This window comes from Prionailurus viverrinus, chromosome E1 (assembly GCF_022837055.1).
Source record: "Prionailurus viverrinus isolate Anna chromosome E1, UM_Priviv_1.0, whole genome shotgun sequence".
NCBI lineage: Eukaryota > Metazoa > Chordata > Mammalia > Carnivora > Felidae > Prionailurus > Prionailurus viverrinus.
In genome coordinates this window covers 13904489-13924125 of record NC_062574.1, presented here as the reverse complement: position 1 = coordinate 13924125, position 19637 = coordinate 13904489, and the positions used below count along the sequence as shown (strand labels likewise).

At 51.7% G+C, this 19637-nt stretch overlaps 1 protein-coding gene across 5 annotated transcripts in view; it reads left to right on the top strand.

Annotated features, from left to right (window-relative positions):
• RAP1GAP2 (RAP1 GTPase activating protein 2) overlaps window positions 1-19637 on the top strand; it is a 192707-nt gene that overhangs the window by 87927 nt on the left and 85143 nt on the right. For all 5 annotated transcript variants that reach the window (XR_007146870.1, XM_047832813.1, XM_047832814.1 and 2 more), the window contains one exon: window positions 1026-1110. Coding sequence is in view for 4 of the 5 variants with exons in the window: in XM_047832813.1 (XP_047688769.1) it covers window positions 1026-1110 (85 nt within the window). In the remaining variant the exon portion in view is untranslated. The remainder of the gene's footprint in view (window positions 1-1025; window positions 1111-19637) is intronic.

Sequence of the window (19637 nt, the reverse complement as noted above, 5' to 3'; positions counted from 1 at the left end):
CCAGGACACCATAGTCCCTCGTCTGGGGCTCCCCCAGGTTCTGCCCAGCTGGCCCTGTTGCATAATCAATCATTGCTCCGGAGACTTATCTCACTGCAAACATCGTGCCTGGTGATGAGACTGCGAACTAGCACTCCCTGGTCACCGACAAGGGCCAGATGGCAAGTGGGGAGTGTGTGAGAGCAGTGAACTTGTCACAGTCATGTTGTCATGGTGACATAACTCTGTTTAGCTGCTTCTCCATGGTCCTAGCCCACGTGAACTAAAATAAGTTCTACCTGCAGCTTACACAGCAGGCAGCCCCATCCTCCCGAGGTCAGCTCTCTGGCCGCGGGGTGTGTGTGTGGTGGGGGGGGGGGGCAGGGGGAAGGGGGCAAAGGGTACCCAGGAAGGATGAATCACAAATGTTTATGCTCCTCTTCTGTCTCTGTCTTTTTGCTGGTCCTTAATTAAAATGTATTTTGAAATACATCTACTAAACGTATACATGAAGAGTATTTTGCTAACCCCTATAATTTTGACAAATGAAAAAACTTGAAGATAAACGGTAATTGCTACAGTTTCAGGGCCTAGTTAGTTATTTTCCACTGTGTCAAACTTTGCTGTTGTGGTAAAACAGTTAGTTTATTTTGATGCCTTGAAGGATTTGTTGGTGCCTTGGAGGCCCTTAGGTGTGGTGGGTCCCGTATGTCTTAAGAGTGGTGGCCCCGGTACATCAGTGGACATCATAGTCGCCTGGAGGGATTGTAAGACCCAGCTTCCTAGCCCCGTCGCTGGAGACTCTGGCATGCACCTGGGCATTTACATTTCTAACAAGTTCCCAGGTGATGCCCATGTGGCTGGTGCAGGAACCACACGTGGAATAGCCCCACTGGAGGGTTTAGGACATCCCAGCAGAGGATGCATTCCACTCTGGTTTCACACAGTGTGTGTTAGACCGGGTCCCCATGCCCAGCTGCTCTTGGCAGAGAGGGAATGGTTCAGGCCCTGACTCATGTCTTCTGTGTTCTGTGGCCTCTTCACAGGAAGCAGGAGCTGGCCAACAGCTCGGATGTGACCTTCCCAGACCGGCCGCTGTCCCCTCCTCTCACTGCGCCTCCCACCATGAAGGTAAGAGGCTTAGAGTTGGTGAGTGGGAAGGGGAGGTGGCTGTTCCTTCAGTCCCAGGCCCGGCTACTTCCATCCAGTGGGAGCCAGAGAGTGCCCTGACACCTCAGGAGGCAGTGTCCACTTGAGCTCACCAGTGTGGGAGGAAAGTGTGACTGAGACTTGGGGGTGTCAGGGGCAGTGAGGAAATAGACTGGGGCTGAATGGGGTTGCGAGAGGCCTTGGGGAGCTGTGGGGTCCAGCACAAGGGACTCAGGCAGGCGTAAGCGAGGAGACTTGGAATGCAGCCTGGTGCCTTAAGGGACCACTTCCCAGGAGGGCTGCCTTGCTCTGGGGCTGGGGGAGGCGGGGGTCCTGTGGGGTGGGACCCTCCTGGGACTTGAATGGCACTTGCATGCTGGTCTACCTGCCTCTGACTGGCCCTCCTGGGCTGGCCCTGTCATCCCCATGTGGGAGAGTTGCCCTGGAGCTTCTTGGGGTCAGTAATTCTTTTCCTATTCGCACTTCATTCACAAGTCTCTTTCCTGGGAGACTGTCTCCCAGAACCCCAGGCCATGACTACTCATTCCTGGAGAGGGCCTGAGGCAACCGTACCCTTCCCCCACCATGCCCTTCCCCCTTCATCTTTCAGCTCCCCCCCTCCCGCCCCCCCAGAATGGTTACAGGGCTGAGCTGGCTCTCAGGGAGGACTTAGGCTCAGCCAGTATTCCTGCCTAGGCAGCAATGCACCTCCTTTCTTCCCTCCCTCCCTCCCTCCCACAGTTTGCCAGGTGAGGACTAGCTCTGAAGAGGTCACCTGCCTCCTGCGTCATCTGAAGGGACATCTATGCCAGCCTCTATCTCTGTCCAGGGGGCTCTGCTGTGAAATGACTCACAAGGAAATGATTAAGCATCTCTCCCCTGTTGCTTTCTGCTGTCCCCCCTCTCCCCTGACCGATCTGTTGCACAGTGATTACCCGCCACCGCCCCCCCCCCCCGCCCCGCCAAGAAGTGGATGAGAGCCACTGCTCCATTATCATCCCATACAGAATGCCCACCGCGTGGAGAGCTGTAGGGTGTGCAACAAGGGGGAATATCCTGGGATGACAGCCAGAGCCTGCCCTGGTTGGAGTAGGTGGGGCACAGGGCTGAGTGAGGACACCCCTGCTTTCCACCTGGAGGAGTACTCAGGGGCATTGACAGCCAGACAGCCTCTGTCAGCCAGTTTGCACGGAGTAATGCCGAGAAGCGTTCTGAGTGTCAGCCCCTTGGTCTGCAAGTTTGGATGTGGGATGCTTGTCACTGTGCTCATGGGTGGTAGGAGTTTGTGGGGAGAACCCTGAAAGTCTCCGAGGAGGAATCCCTGAGTTCTCTTGGCAGGCTTTACTTACTCACATGCTTATTTAATTCATTCAGCACCCAGTATTTGCTCAAATGTTGTATTAGTCAGGACTCTTGGGTACCAGTGACAGAAACATAAACTCACTTTGGCTTAAGCATGAAAGGGAATTTCTTGCTTTCTAATGGCAACTATAGACTCCAGGCATGGCTGCATCTGAGATCTGTCTTTCCATCTCTCTTCTCTGTTGGTTTCATTCTTTGTCAAGCTCTGTCTCTGTGGTGGCAGGATGGTGACAGTAGCTCCTACCTGCTAAGTAACTTCAGTAGAAAGAAGAGTATCTTTCCCCCAGCAGTTCCAGCAAAAGTCTCAGGGAGGAAGCTTGAGGGCCTGGCTTAGGTCACCTGTCTGTCTCTGAACCAATCATTGCGGCCAGAATGACGGAGGCTCTGATTGGCCAGACCCAGGTCGCAGGCCCACTCTCTAAGCCCAAAGAACTGAGAGTGGAGGAAGGGTGGTTCCTCAAAGAAAAATTAGGGTGTCATGAGGAGAAGATGGGGAGGTGGATGCAGGGAAGGCAAGACCAAACAGCTTTCTACCGCAAGTGCTGACCATGTGCCAGCAAGGCCCATTGCTGAGTGCTGGGGACCTGGTGGCGAACGAGGCATCGAAGTGCCCGCCCTCCTGGAGCTTGTAGTCTAGCTAGGGAGACGAAAGTTGAAAAACTAACTTTAAGATGCAGGATGGACTGTTGGGTGTGATCAGTGTTCCAAAGGAGAAGCCCAGCATAGCTTGGGGACAATACAAGGGACGTGTGTGAGGGAATCCAACCTAACCTTGGAGAGGGTCAGGGAGGACTTCCTAGGAAAGGATGTTGAAGTTGAGCCCTGGGAGTTGAGTAGGACTTTGTCAGACAAAGATGCAGTCAGAGTGGAGGAGAGTGTTCCAGATGCTTGTTACTCAAAGTGAGGCCAAGGGACCGGCAAGGCCCACATCATTTGGGAGCTCCTTAGGAGTGCAGACTCTCAGAATCAGCATTCCAGACTGTTACGCATAAGCACTGCTGCCCGCTCTGTAGGCCCTGGGACAGGAGGGACGGGGCCTGAGGTGGGAGGGACGGGGCCTGAGGCAGGTGGGAGGGCAGAATGGTCAGAGCATCCAGTTAGGGATGGAGAGGCAGACCCTTGCAAGTTTTGTTTATTTTATTATTATTTTTTTAATTTGGTCTGAGAACATTTTTGTATGTTGAAGTATAGTCGACACACAGTGTTACACGAGTTTCAGGTGTACAGCATAGCAATTTGACAAGTCTCCGTGTCACGCGGTGCCCCCCACGAGCGTAGCTGCCGCCTGTCACCACACGCTGTTACAGCACCATTGACTATCTTCCCTATACTGTGCCTTTCTTTTTTTTAATGTTTATTTTTGAGAGAAAGAGAGAGTGTGGGAGGGGTAGAGAAAGAGAGAGAGAGAGAGAGACAGAGGATCTGAAGCAGGCTTCAGGCTGAGAGCACAGAGCCTGTTGTGGGGCTTGAACTCATGAACCTCAAGGTCACAACCTGAGCCAAAGTCAGATGCTTAACTGACTGAGCCACTGAGGCGCTCCTATGCTGTGCCTTTTATCCCCGTATTTATTTATTCTATAACTGGGAGCTTGTATCTTCTATCCCCTTCACTCGGTCTGCCCATCCTGCCCACCTCAACCCTTAGAAGTTTCGTTAGAGATTTTGGGCTTTATCCTAACTAAGGGCACTGATGTCATTGAAGATTTTAGTTAGAGCACTACCTAGATGATGCAACGTCTGGAAAATCACCCTGGCTCTTGGGTGGAGAATTTGTAGGAGGAGCAGAGTGGAAAGTGGGGTAGGGTTGGGAGGCCACCAAAGGAGTCCAGTGCAGAGGGGGTTAGGGAATGGCGGTGGCCTGTCTCTGAGGGGTCTGTGGAGTTATTTGGAAGTGATCAGATCTTCGATTTCCTAGGAGGTAGATTGATGAGACAGGAGGATTTGCGGACGGGTAGGCGGCAAGGGCGGCCCCAGGTTGGGAACAACTGATGCATGGTACAGCCATTCTTTGAGATGGTGGACTCAAGAGGGAGGGTGAGGGCTTAAGTTCTAAGTGCTGTGTTGCACATGCTTGAGACACAAATGGGGGTGTCAGTGAGCCGCTGAGTATTTGGAGGCCAGACTCAGAAGAAGGGTCTGGATTGGAGGCAGGAATCTAGACCCATTCTTCTAGAGGTGGGAGTTAAAAGTTGGGGTGGAAGGTCAGGCAAGGGGCAGTGGGCGCTCCAGGGAGAGGGTGCGGTGAGAAGAGGAGAGATTCCTGGGGCGGCCCCTTGAGGGGCTCCCCCAGGCAAAGGCTGTTGTGGAGGAGGCTGGAGACCGGGTGGGAGGAGCATTTAACAAAGGAGGAATGGGCAGCTGTGTGAGCTGCTGCAGAGGCCAGGCATGATGTGGAGCGTGCAGTGGCCTGGTGGCATTGCTGCTGTAACTCAGAACAGTCCCGGGGAGGGAGGACTGGACAGCAGGCAGGGGTGTGTTGAGGAGTGAGTGGAAATGTTGAAAGAGGGGAACCAGGAGGACGCGTGGATATAGGAGGGAAGGGGCTGATCACGAATCTGGAGCACAAGGAAGAGTTTATTAGTGAACGTAGTGATTCATTCAGAAAATTACTTGTGACTGTACTCTGGGTACCTGACCCTGCTCTGTTCTGGCCAGCACAGGGCCCAGCAGGCTGGCAGGGAGTAAAGGAGGGCTGGCCTGATCGGGACCTCGGACAGCCTCAGAGCAGAGCAGCAACCTATGGGGCGACTGTACTGTCCAAAGCCCCAAGGCCAAGGTTAGAGCTGAGGACTCAGAGGAAGATGTCGGGGGTCACCCCGAGGACTCACAGTGGTGTCAAGGCCCTTCTGTGGCTGGTGTCAGTGTGTGTGTGTGTGTGTGTGTGTGTTTGTGTGTGTGTGTGTGTGGTGTACCTGGACTTAAAGGTCTCTTTATGACTGTTACTTGGATTTATTCTGTGGCAAGGACTTAGCCTGTGGCCGCGGGTAGGAGGCTGGCTGTGGCAAGGATATTTTTTGTCTTTTGGCAAAGCAGACTGACTCATGTGGTCACAACCACAAGCCTCACGCCAGCCTGCTCATTGCGAAGGGAGCGTCCCTTTTGTGACTGCACTTACCGAGTCATGTTGCTGGTCATCCTGACACCTCCCTGCATGGAACTCCTTGAGGGCTGCGACCGCCCTGTTCTCTGAGTCCCCTGGCTGGGGTGGTGCCTGGTGGATGTTTATGCTTGTGGGCTGTACGGGACATCCAGGTCGGAAGAGCCTGTGTTTCATCTGCTGCTTCTCTGGTTTCGCTTGAATGTTACATCCCAGCAGACTCTTTGTCTCTAGGTAATGCTTTTCTAAATTAAGCCCTTGCACATGTGTTCTTAAAGATGCGGCCCGAGGCTCCCTCCTTCTTCGTCAGTCTTAGATGGGGTCTCACCTGCACGGATTGGGTTGGTGCTTGTGATGTCCATGTCCAGGGGGGGATCGGGCCTCCGCTTTGCTGATACCTTCCGACATCCCTAGGTTATTTATTGCACACTGAGCTCTGAGACATTCAGGGTGGGGCCGGATTCTCTCCAGGGTCTCCAGCCCTGGGGGCTCTGCGGCACTGCCCCTGCCCCACTCCCGGCATCTGGGCAGCGGGGGCGGGTCTCCCCTGGTTTCCTTGGCCCCACAGGCCTGGGGCAGGGGTGGCAGGCACCCCCTTTTGGTGGATTAGCTTGGGAGTCACAGAATGTCAGGGATGGATGATGATTCATTTCTTTTGTAGGTAAATTGGGTGGGAAATTAGACTCCCCCTGAAGATAGTTGTGTTTATCCTGTGGTCCAAATTCCAGGACCCAAACCAGTTTTGGGAAAGCGCTCCCCGCGTCCGGCTCCTCACAGCCAGGACAGCCGCTGGTCTGGTCTGTCCTCCCACCAGGAGGGGACTTCCGGGACAGAGGAAGCCTCCAGCCTCCCTAGGCCAGGCCTCTGCCCCCGCTGGGTGCCTGATGCAACTGGTCTTCACTCCCCCTCCCCCGCCCCTTTGCTGTTTGTGTTTTTCAGGGTTTTTTTTTTCTTTTTCTTTTTTTTTCTAATATGAAACTGAGAAAAAGCAACCAAAGAGATGCTAAGCAGATGGGCTGAACGAGAGCCCAGTTCCAGCCCAAACTCACACTGTGGATGGTGCAGGGTGGGCTGGGAGAGGGGTTTGGGGCTGTCTCCCTGGGAATGCTGTGGATTGCTTCCAGGTCCACAGTTTTTTGATCTGATTTCCGTGCCCAATGGATCAATAGGCATTTGGAGACGGCCCACTGTGTGTGCCCAGCGCTACGCTGGGCTCTGTGGGGTCAAACCAAGGCCACAGTCCTCACCCCTCAAAGAACCTGCTGTCTACAGGGGGCCTTAACTGAGCAGAAGAAACCATATGGCTCAGCATGTGACAAGCTCAAATGTGTCATGTGGCTCCTCAGTGGGGTGGAGAGGAGTGAGGGTGGCTTCTTGGGGAGGCGGGGTGGGGGAGGCGGAAGGGCCCTGATGGCAAGTGTGGGGTTGGGCTAACCCCCTGGGACTGACCGGAGACGACAACCTTTCTGGGCTTCGTGAAGTGAAGGGTTGGGGTTGACCCTCCTGATTCTCTCCCAGCTCACAGTAAATGTGCTGGGCGTTTCGTTGAAGGTGACATTGCTGGGACTTCTTCTGACCTTGATCTGAACTGTTGTACTTGTCTCTGGGTCTCCACTAGGCCTGGAGTGGCCTGGGAAGCTGGGAGGTGACCTTTGCTCAGTCTCCTCCATCCTCCCTTGAGTGAGTCTGAGGGCAGCCCCTTCCCCACCTTCTCCAGCCCCCTTTGTGCGAATATCAGGGCAGCCCCCCACCTCCCTCACACCTTCTCCAGCCCCCTTTGTGCCAGTCTGAGGGCAGTCCCTCTCAGACCTTGTCTCTTCTAGGAGATGACAATGGGGGCCTGGGGTTCCTCCTGTGGAGATGAACAGGAAGTCTCGTTCCTACATTGCTCCTGTGGTACTCTGCTCTCTATGACTTATTAATGCTCTCAAAACCCTCAAGGGTAGGTCAGGAGGGTATTAGTTTCCAGATGCCAGGGAAGAAAATGGAGTCCTAGGAGCCTTCTTCTCTGTACCCTCTTCATTCCCTTTGGGCAGAGCTGTGCAGGTTCCTCCTCACACCCTCCCAGGCTCATGCTTTAAGGTGTGAGAGGGACTGCCCTCAGACTGGCACAAAGGGGGCTGGAGAAGGTGTGAGAGGGACTGCCCTCAGACTGGCACAAAGGCTCCCATCAGCCATTCACTCCCCACGGGGGCAGGGCTGAGCTTTCCTCTTGGACTTGTAGCTGGCTCGTAGCTGGTCCCAGGCCCCAGGCCCAACGCCAGCCCTTTAGTTTGTTCCTGGTTCCTGCCTCCTCTCTTCTGTCCATGCTTGGAAGGGAGACTGCTCCCCACCTCCATTAAGGTTGGGTGAGGGGGTGTCAGCCCCCCGCTGAGATCTACCAATTTTGTATGGATGAGGTACAGAAGCATTTGTGGGAAGGATATTGGGGACCTTCTTGGGGCACAAGGGCTCAAGGACATAGCAGGAAGGTTTGGTTTCTCCCTTTCAAGCCCTGGAGGGGCATGTGAGAATTAGGAGACATATTTGTTCTCTCATTACTACTGCGGCAGAGGTTCTCGGTGATGCTCTGGGCCCTGGGAGGGCTGTCTCTGGTCCCCACACAGACCCCGTTTATGTCACCTGTTCAGATATCATCCCCTTGGGAGCTACTTCCCAGGAGCCCAAGGACAGTGTGGCCATGAGAAAGGGCTTGCCTGCATCTGTGTCTGCGGGGATGCACCTCGGAGGCTTTAAGAACGTGGAGGTGTCTCTGTGTGCACCACCTGCAGAGAGCCATGCCTCATGCGTGCATATGTGCACACACGCATGTTGTCCTGCTTTTGTTCATGCTTTAAGGCCAACTAACTTACACTTCTTGCACATCACTTTAGGTGTAACTGCTTTTTAAAAAATTTACTTACGTTGAAATGCATAAATCTTAACTTTACACTTTTATTAATATGTTCATGTGACCTATACCAGATTCAGAGATAGGAAATTTCTGTGTCCCCAGAATGTTCTACTGTGTCCCTTTCTAGTCATCTTCCTCCCCACCCCGCGACTTGCCCCTGCCGCAGAAGCAACCAGGGCTCTGATTTTTTCCACTATCAGTTTATTTTGCCTGTTCTATAGCTCATTTGAAAGGAATCCTGTATTATGTATTCCTTTGTGTTCAGCTCCGCCTAAGGTCTGTGAGGTCTGCTCGAGCTGCCAGTGTGTTGGTAGTTTGTTCCTTTTTATTGCTGTTGTATGAATGTGCCACAATTTGTTCATTCTCCTGTTGAGGGACATTTGGGTTATTTCTAAGTTTTGGCAGTAATGAATAGCCAAATGCTATGCACATTCTGATTTGCTTTGTTTTGTTTTGTTGTTTTTGTTTTTCGGAGCTGTGTTTTCATTTCTCTCAGGTAAATATCTAGAGTGAAATTGCTGGGTCAACAGGTAGGTGAATGGTTAACCTTATACGTGCCTGCCAATTGCCAAATGGTTGTACCGTTTTACATTCCCACTGGCGACGTTATGAGAATTTCGATTGCTCCACATCCTCGCCAACATTTGCCATTGTCAGTCTATTTAATTTTAGCCACTTGAGTGGGCATATAGGGGCATCTCATTGTGGTTTTAGTTTGCGTTTTCCTGATGGCTAGTGATGCTGAACATTTTTTCACATGGTTGTGGACTGTCTCATATTTCCTTTTGCCCTGTGTTCCCCCTTAAAGTCGGGTTGTCTTCTTGTAGCCATTCTTTACTTAGTATGGATACAAGTTCATTACTTTTTTTTTTTTAAAGATTTTGTTTTTAAGTAATCTCTACACCCAGTATGGGTCTCAAACTCACAATGCTGAGATCAGGAGTCAACACACTCCATTTACTGAGCCAGGCACGCGCCCTAGTTCGTACCTGTTCTTAACAGTGCCTTTGATGAGCAGAAGTTTTAATTTTGGTGATATCTGATTTTTCATTTTATATCTGTTGCTTTCAGTGTCCTAAGAAGTGCATGCTCAGTGCATATCACAAAGATTCCTTCTAGAAGCTTTATGGTTTTAGCTGTAGGTCTCAGACCCATCGCAATGTAATTGTGTATGGCATGATATGGAGTCTAGGTCCATGTATTCCCATATATATGTGGAAAGACTTTTCAGTTGCTCTGGTGCTTTAGTCAAAGGTCTGCTGGTCATATAAGTGTATTTGTATGGTTGTTTCTCCAAGCCGTGGTGCTTCTCTAGACGTGGAATGGCAAATCCCTGACACTGGTGCTGTCACTCCACCCTCCTGGCCCACAGTGGATGTTAGTAATAGATCACAGTACTCTTTCCCATGAGTTTGGATGCCGTCTCAGAATCCTCTCCATCAAAGCACTGCAGGCAGCTGCCACAAGTCATTGGAGTTGACATTTGAGATGAATTACTTCTGGCATCTCTGATTGAAATTGTCAGAGGAGGTTAAGTTATTTGCTCAAGGTCCCATAGCTGGTGAGTGCAGAGCCAGGATATGGACTCAGGTCTGTCTGTGTGACTCTGGAGCCAGTGCTGTCTTAAATGCTATTCCAGACTCCTTTGTGTGAATCATTTGAGTGTGTTACTTAATCTCCCTAACCTGTAATTTCTTCCCCTGTAGTGGAGGGACAATGGCCATCTGACCTGGAGGAGAGGGTGTGAGAAGTAATGAGGTAATCCATGAGGTAGCTAGTAGAGTGCCTAACACATAGTAGATGGTCAATAATTGGTTGTGATGATAATGATGGTAATTTTAAAAAAGATTTTCAGTAATTTCTATACTCACCATGGGGCTTGAACCCACAACCCTGAGATGAAGAGTCATATGCTCCATGAACTGAGCCAGTCAGGCACTGATGATGGTGATGGTGATGGTGATGATGATAACAACTACGATGGCAATGATGTGGTTCTTGCCCTTGAGAAACATATAGTCAGGGCTTCTCTCTAGGGAACTGGGGGCCACCAGCACATGAGAGTCCGTGGCCTGTTCCCCTGTAGCCTTGGGATCCTGGCCTTTGAACTGGAGGCATCAGAGAGGAACCCTGCTTCCTAGACATTGCTAATTGTAGTCTAGACCACAGGACTTGGACTAGCCACGTGGGCCACTTGGGCCTTGTTCCTTCTCTCCCTTATGTGGGGGGAATGGCTAGTCTTCCAGAATCCTTTCTCTGGGAACCCTCTTCCCCTGTCCTTTGAGTCTTTAGCCCATCCCCCTTTCCTTCTGACAGGCCGCATGGTCTCCCCCACCGTGAAGGCTAATCTCATTCCTTTGACCTGGACTTGGGCCCCTTTGAGGTTCTTTCTCAAAGATGTGAAGCAATATTGAGTAGTAGTTAAGAACAGAGTTTCTGGAGCCAGTCTGCCTGGGCTTAGGGTTTTACCACTTCCTAGCTGTGTAACTTCTCTGTGCCTCAGTTTCCTCATTGGTAGAATAGAGACATAAGAGAACCTGCTTCGTGTGGTTGTGGTGGAGATGAATTGACATGATGTATGCTTATCACTTAGAACAGAGGCACTTAGCATGTTCTCCAGAAATGTTAGTCATTATGATTCCTCCAGAGAACAGCAATGCTTAGAGGGAAAGTCTAGAAGGAAGTATACTGATTTTTCTGTTAATATAGTTTCTTCTCAGTTTCTCCTGATTTCTTGCTCTACCTGGCGAGCATGGTTGAGGTGCCTCTCCCTGTCCAATGAACAAAACTGAAATTGCATTTTGTGTGATTGGCCCCATCTGAGCCCTGTGTATTAGACCCCAAACCCTTCCTGATAAATGTGGGTGACAGTGAGGGTCTTGGAAAAAGACCCAAACAAAGGGTCCTGCCCAGCAAACTCAGACTTGGGGAAGGGGTCTTCGGGGAGGGATTATTCTCTGGATCATGTTTCCATCCCTTCTGGTTGGGCTGCCCAGAGCCAGTCAGGGGTTACAGGCGAGGCTGGTCCCCATGGTGACAGAAAGGACCTGCAAGGCCAGCATCTGCATAAAGGATTTTGGGATTGGACTGAGTGTAGACCCGGGCAGTTCAGGGCCTTGGAGAGTCCATGGTTGGCCTTGGAATGCATTTCACGATCTGTTTATCCCCGTTAGGAGTGTCCTTCCTAATTCCTATTGCCTGCGGCTAATACTAAAACGAGTCTATGCTTCTAGACAGGTCTTGTGCCCTAATAGAGCAGTTGGCATTTTGGGAGTCTCCCAAGGGATGCTTCCTTCACTGCTCCAGCCCTAGTCATGCCACCTGCCTTTGAAGGCTTGACCAGCTGTCCTCAACCCAACTCTGACATCCCTGCTTATTTTGGGTCCTGCCTCCTGTGATGAATGTGTGGGACCGAGCCTTGGGCCTGGAATTTAGTAAGTATGTGACATCGTGCAGTTCAGTGATCCATGAATCTCAGTCCCTTCATTTGTAGACTGAGCCCACCCCACAGGGTTGCTGCGAGGATTACAGAAGGCAGTGGGTGAATGAGGGCTTCGCAAAGCACATGCTCGTGTTACGTGTTGGTATGTAATAGATGCCAGTGGTTATTATTGTGGGCAGTGAGCTGAATGCTTGTGGGGTGGTTTCATTGATGATCCCACTCTTCTTCTCTTCCAGCTGCCATAGACACTTCCTCAAAGAGAGTGGCTTGGGAGGGGGCCCTCCCAGATTCCATGCCTTGCCTTTCTCCCCCACTCCCATGCATGTGTGTCATTTACCTGACACTTGCCTAGTGTGTCTGGTACTTTGGGAGTCAGTGGATGGTGGGTTCTTTTTTTGTTCCTGAAGAGGTAGCACTCCCACAGTTATGAGCCCAAGTAAGTACCTCCTGTGTGTGTCTCTCCCATTGGCTCCCCCACCCCGGCCCCTGGCAGATTCTCTGCTCCTAGATGAGTGTGGAAATGGAGTTTCAGGTCTTGGAGTATATATTCCTTACCTGGGGCTGCTGTAACAAAAAGCCACAAACTTGGTGGCTTAAAATGACAGAAATTTATTCTTTCGCAGTTCTGGAGGCCAGGAGTCTGAAACCAAGGCGTCGGTAGGATTGTGCTCCCTCCAGAGGCGCTAGGGGAGGAGAATCCTTGCTTGCTTTTTCCAGTTTCTGGTAGTTCCACACGTTCCTTCGGCCTGGGGCTACATGACAGGCAAGAGCATCTGACTCTGGCCCAGGTCATGATCTTGCGGTTGGTGGGTTTGAGCCCCGTGTTGGGCTCTGTGCTGATAGCCCGGAGCCTGGAATGCGCTTCAGATTCTGTGTCTCCCTCTCTCTGCCCCACCCTGGCTCATGCTCTGTCTCTCTGTCTCTCTCTCTCAAGAATAAATAAACATTAAAAAAATTAAAAAAATATTCATAACAGATAGTTATGAGTCTTCATTGACCGATCCAGCCTTAAGAATGTGGCATTGAACAAAAAAGCTTAGTATTTTCTTGGAGGAGAATTTTCATAAGACTTTTTTGCAAGTGAAAAACCCAACAAAAACCAAACTATTTTTAATAAAATGATACATGTCTCTTATTTAAAAAATTGAGCGATTGTAAAGTACAAAGAAAGTAGGAAAAAAGTCCTAATAATAATCCTACCATCCAGACATGTTCCTTCCTACCATTTGCTAAGGGTACAGACATCTCGGCATTGTACACCCAGACAGAGGCATAAATAAATGGGATCTCACCATTTGTGCTCCTTTGTAATAAAAAGAGTTAAATTTGATTTTATTTGCATTTAACCACTGAGGAAAAAAACAGAAGCAGCTCAGAAGGATTTGCTGAAGTTTAGGTAAATGTTTCCTCTCTGTAGGAGATCCTAATTTCTGGAAGAGTCCTCTAAAGATGAAATAAAAGATTAAAACAAACAAGCAAACAAACAATGACAGATCTTTGTGGGTAGAGACATTAGTATTATTTTGCTAAATTATTTCAACTTTATAACATAGAGGTTGGCTCTTTGGAGGGAAGGAGGCGACTCAAGTCTGTGAACTTGGCCCCTCAGCGGGCATGACACACTCTTTTGGATGGGAGCAGCCCTGCTAAGGAGCAGGAGGCTGGCCTGGCAGGGTGTCTGTGGAGGGAGCCCTTGGAGCCCCCCTGGCTTAGTTACACGCAGAAATGGAGCCCGTTTTGGGAGTGAATTGGGTTTGTTAGCAAATGATGTAGGCTGAGCTGATTTGATTTTTTTTTCAATTTTTTTTTTTAACATTTATTCATTATTGAGAGACAGAGAGAGACAGAGCATGGGCATGGGAGGGGCAGAGAAGAGGGGGAGACACAGAATCTGAAGCAGGCTCCAGGCTCGGAGCTGTCAGCACAGAGCCCGACGCGGGCTCAAACCCACGAGCAGTGAGATCATGACCTGAGCTGAAGTCGGACGCCCAACCGACTGAGCTACCCAGGTGCCCCTGAGCTGATTTGATTTGGCAGCAGGATAGAGAAGTTTCTGAAATGTCAGATGTTAATATGATGGCTGGTTAGCTCTAAATGGAAAGCCAGGAGTGAGGGGTGGATGACCGGGTGGTGTCATGTGCAGCAGAAGAGGAAAGGGAGACTGGCGAGAAGGGAAAGGGGGTGGGGAGGGGAGAAGAGGCAAGGAGGGGATGGAGGGTGAGAAAGTGGGAGGAAGGGTGGAAGGGGGTGGGAGAGGTGAGGTGGAGGGCTGGTGGGCTTGGCCCCACCCAGTTAGTCCTCACATAGGCTTCCTTTGACCAACATGATGTTGAAAGATTCCTTTCAGTATTATTGGGAGGGACATGCTCTTCATATCCTCCCCAGCTCCTGAAAGTGGCTGGGTTTAAGACCTCTGCCAGATGTTCACCTGCTTTTTCTAGGGTTCTCCCTCTCAGGGGCTAGTCCTGGTGGGTGGCCCGGGCTCAGGAGACCCGAATTGCATCTCACCCCAGAGATGTATTGGGGATCAGGATGATTCTGAGAATCCAGTTGGATCCCCACCACTCCCTGCCCCCCTCCTAACCTCCCCTTGGATGTCCAGATAGAGTTTGGGACAGCATCTGAGTGTCCTTTTGGGGTGGTCATTCTGTGGTCAGGAGAGTCAGGCCATGTGAAGCAGGAAGCAGGAGCTGTGACTTATTTTTCTCTGTCTCCTCATACTTGGTGACCTTTTGTTGAACTAGGAAGATACGATCTCTAGTCTTTGAGGGTGTGATGGCTGCAAGGAGGCAAAAGCCCCAGAAACTACCCCTGAGAGTGACCCAAGATGAGACATGACCTCCACTAAGGGGTCCAGTGGTCCCTGCTTGGGTGTGAAGACAAGGGCAGCCTGGGTAAACTCACAAAGGCAGGAAATCCTTGCATGATGCTCTCTCTGTAACTTCCCCATGAGGGGATGGATCCTGGGGGTCTGGGAGCCCCCGAGCAAATCCTTCAAACACCAGAATAGTAAAGCAGAAAGTAGCTTAGGAACCACGGTCAGGTCTGGGGAGCAGGAAGGTGGGTCTTCCAGCGCTGGAAGGGTCTAGTAAGTGTCAGGGTTGGGCCAGGTCGCCTAGAGAGCAGGGCTGATGCCAGGACCCAGAGCCCAAGGCCCCCGAGGTTAGTGCTGGCAGCACAGGTGGGATCCAGGAGGCCCAGGCATCCCGGCTCATCGGACCAGCCTGAGTTGCCGTGGACAGGCAGGGCCCCAAGTCTTCTTCACATGTCTGGGTTCTCTGCCACCTGCTCGGGCAGCCTTTCTTCTTGCTGCATGAGTCCCAGGCCCAGTGGCGGTCAGGAGTCCACACCTGGTTTCTTGGAAGGTCGGCAAAGGGCTTCAAGGCGGATATCAAAATACCAAAGTAAAAGTTCACCCCAGGCCGCAGAGCATTTCAGTTTTGAGGAGCGAGGAGAGGTTACCCAGTGAGAGGCATGGTGCTCCTCCCTTCCATAAAATCTTCTTGGATGGTTCCTGTCAAGAGGTCAGTACTGGCTTCTTGTGGCTGCTGAAACTAACGACCACAAACTTAGCAGCTTAAGATAACACAGGTTTTTCATCATGTTTGGAGGTGAGAAGTCTGAGGTGGGTCTCACTGAGCTAAACAAGGTGTTGACGGGGCTCCTCCCTTCCATTCGGAGCAGCTACGTTGGGCTAAGTCCTCCCATTTTGCCGTCTCCCTGCTTCTCTCCGTCTGGCCTCCTGATTATCAGGACTCTTGATTACATCGGGCACACACCTGTATGGTCTAGGACCTCTAAACATCTTAGGATCAGCCGACTTAGCAGCCTTAATTCCATCCGTAACCCAATTCCCCTTATATTCGCCTCATATATTCACAGGTTCTGAGGGTCAGGACAAGAGCATCTTTTGGAGGGTCTTATTATTCAGCTGTGGCAAGGTCAGGCCACCTCCACGATTCAGTGGGAGACACTGGGCTTTGTTAGACTTGAGCTTCTCATCTGTAAGATGGAGGACTTTTCCCTACTTTCTAAGGAAATCCGAGAAGCCAACACACAGTAGGTCTTCCTCTTTTGGGGTTCCATGCTCGGTGGCTGATTGTCTGTCTGCCTGACTTCATTGCTTTGTGAGCCCATGACCAGTTATATGAGTTCAAATGTCCTTCCTCACTCTTGGGTTTTGAGGGTAAGCACGTCATTTGTCCCTAAGCTTTTCCACAGAGCAAAGGCCACACAGCACTCATACTGTTGAGAGCTGAGATGTGACCTCAATTCTGTTACCTCGGGTCAGCAATTTGCTGATTCCCCCATCCAGGTGGAAATATATTACCCTGCCTTGAGGGCAGAAAAGTGACTTATGTGAGCTTCACTCAGCCCTGATTTGGAGCTGTCCAATCTTTTCTTGAAAAGAGGTGCCGTTGCCTGGCCTCTTACCACACACTGTCCTCTTCCTCCCATTTACTTTACTTCTTCTCATCAGAGTGGTCTGCTGTGGACCTGTGGGCCTGTGGCCCGGGATCATCTGAGGGTGAGGAAGGCAAGGTGTGGGAGCGGAGACAGGAGCTTCATTATGCTGAGACTGGCTGCACTTAGATAACCCTCCCCAGGTGACCTGCCTGGCACAGAAAGTCCCCCTCACGGTCCCCCAGGTCAGATAGTGTTGCCTGGCTACGGGGCGGACAGCAAAGCCCTGGCAGGGAGAGTAAACAGACACACATGTTTAAAACGCAATATCACAGGGCGTGCAAACACCCCGGCAGGGCCTTCCAGCTCGCTGATAATCTCTAAATCTCCTTGATGCACGAGCGTGGGGGGTGCTGTGCACCAAGACCCAGATGGTCTCTTCTGGGAATTGGCTATCAGCTGTTGTCAGGGACACGGAGGGGGCGGGGGACTTTCGGCCTCAGCCCCAGGAGGACGATCACCCGGTCACCTGGGCTAGACTCTTGAGAGACCCTGGGGCTAGCCTGGACTCCTCAGCTGGATGGGGCTTCGAGGGCAGGAGCTGGTCGCCCGGCCTGGTTCAGGGGCTCTGGGGCTGTGCGTCCAGATTGTGCCTTCAACTTCACAGAGAGCTCTGTGGTGGGCATGGGCCCCATGGACTGTAGATCAGCAAAAGTGGAAGGAGGGAGATCAGATTGGGGTCTGCTGCTTTAGTCTGGGCAAAAAGTTGGAGGGGGCTTGAGACTGGGGGTGGGTTCGTGGTGCAGATGAGGAGAAATGGATGGATTTGACTTATATTGAAGAGGTTGAGTGAAGAGGGGTGCTGTTGGGCTGGACGGGGGCGGGAGCTAGATGTCTAGTTGTCCTAGATGGGACTTGAGCGATGGGTGTTTTGGACCCATTTTTTTGAGATGGAAAGGCTTGGAAAGGTTCTGGGGGGAATATCAGGGGCCCAATTTTGGAGGTTCTGTGTTTGGATATTCATGAGGCAACGAAGTGGGAAAACAAATATGTATTTGGAAATGCTAATTTGGAAGCGGGAGTGGTGCTGAGAGATGATGATAAGGGCAAAGGTTCTTGGATTTGGCAACATGGGGGTCATTGGTGACCTTGAAAAGAGCAGTTTCAGGGGAGCTATGGGGCCAGATTGATTAGCCATGGGGACAGGAAGATTGTGTCACCTAAGGTGTACAGAATTCCCCAGAACGGACCAGATTGGCCAAGCATAGCTGAGCTGGAGGTGGGGTCTCTTATGCATGGCCAGACTATCCTGGTAGCTAAGACCCCATGACTGCCCTGCCCTGAGAAGGCAGTGGGCTCCTTTTGCATTCAGGGCACACTGTTTCCCAGGGCGGGACAAATCCAGGCTGCCTGGTGGTGCTAGGAGAGGTCATATGGGTGAGTGCAAGCCTTCCAGCCCAAGCCTCGTGGCCAAAAGGAACTCCCAATTTAGTGAAAGTGGGGCTGTGCCTTGGGGCTAGGGCACATCACCTGCGCGTTGGGGACCTGAAGAGGTCCTGGAAGTGTGTCCGAGTCTGTAAAAGATCAGCCCTCTCTTTAGATAGACCTCTGGCATCACCTGTCTCCACTTCATCCCCTTCATCACAGGGAGTGACTTGGAGCCCAGCTGTGGGTCTGGACTCCCCATATGGCTCACCAGGCCCCCTTGTGGCCAGTACCATCAACACTAGCGAGTGGCCTGGGGCTGGGGCTACTGGGGGCTGGGGAGCAGTGACAAGCCACTGGCTGCAAAATCAGCTGGGCAGACCCAGGGGGTCAGGCTGCCAGGCGCTAGGGCCCCACCACCGTGTCCACTGCCTACCTCCCCAACTCAGGTGCTCCTGGAGACATCCTTAGGGAGACCGTGCCTAAGTGGGGACGGCGGCGGCCTCCTCAGTCAGAATGGGTGCATCTGCTACCGCGTCCCACGTTCCCTGCGTGGCCCGCTCATCTGCTGTGTCAGTCCTGCCCTGCGTGCAGCCTCAGTGTGAGGTCTGGAAGGTGGCACTAGCCCTCTGAGCCAGGCGCCCACACTGCTTCCAGCGTATCCACTGGATACACAGATCTTTTGGTAGAAAAGGAATTGGATTGTGAGAAGAAGGCTGAGGTCTTCGACTTGGTCCTCCTTCACTCTGCGTGCCTCCTTTGTTGTCTGCTTTTGAGGAGGGGACCACTGGGCAGGCAAATTAGAAACAGCAACAGATACAACTGTTTATTGCAGGAGGGCGTGTGCAGCTGGCTAATGGTCCTCACCTTGGGGGCCCACAAACCCCAGAGGACCAAGCCTGTGTGTGTTTGCATGAGTGAGTGTGTACCGTGTGTGTGTGTGTGTGTGTGTGTGTGTGTGTGTGTGTGTGTTGGGGGGTGGGTGTATGGCGGATGTGAACATTTGGGTTGTTCTTTGTTGTAGTTCCTTTGTTTGGGGTGTCTGTGTGGGAGGTGGATGCTGCAGGACCCCATGTGGGTGTGGTGTCTTTGTAGCCCGCTGCTGCCCCTCAGCCGGGACAGCTGGGCCTGAGGTGGGCAGCCCAACGGCCCCGCCCCGATCTTACAAGGGCCTGCATTTGCCCTAGTACCCGTTCATCAGCCTCAGCTGGCAAAAGCAGGCGGGACAATCGTGTAACTTGACATATGGTTTATGGGAAAGAGCTGTTCAGTGTCAACGTCCCCACGTGGCTGTGTGTGTATAATTAGGCTGTTGGAGCTCGGGGGCTGTTCGAGTCGCTCGGGACCGAAGCATTTATTTAGGTAATCATTAATTGGAAGACGGGGAAGGGAAAGAACATGCAATTTGCAGATGTCCCCTTCCTGCAGGTTAGCCTGAAACGAAACCCTCAGCAAGGAGCGGGGTGGAGCCCCCCAGACTTCCTTCTGCCTTCTCCCTCCGGGGAGGAGACAGTTGGGCCTTTTAGGGGCCACCAGGGCTGAGGTGGGATGACTCAGATGGCATCTCTCAGGCATACTGGGAGCACGAGCCCCCAAAGTTACCCATCTCCTGTGACTTCTTTTCTGATACTGCCCTTCGCTTAGCCAAACCCAGCGGCACAAACACATGTATTGATTTATTCCGTTTTCAGTCCAGTGCATCTGATGAGAACCTGCTCTGTGCTAGGCAAGGGACTGACTTCAGCCAAATCCCAGGGATCTGTTGCCCTGGATGGAGGGCAGTGTTAACAGGAAGAGCCTGGATAATTGCAATTCTGATTTAGATAATCTCTAAACCTCGCTCTTGCCACTTAGTAACAGTGCTGGTGTGGGCATGGGGGGTGGAG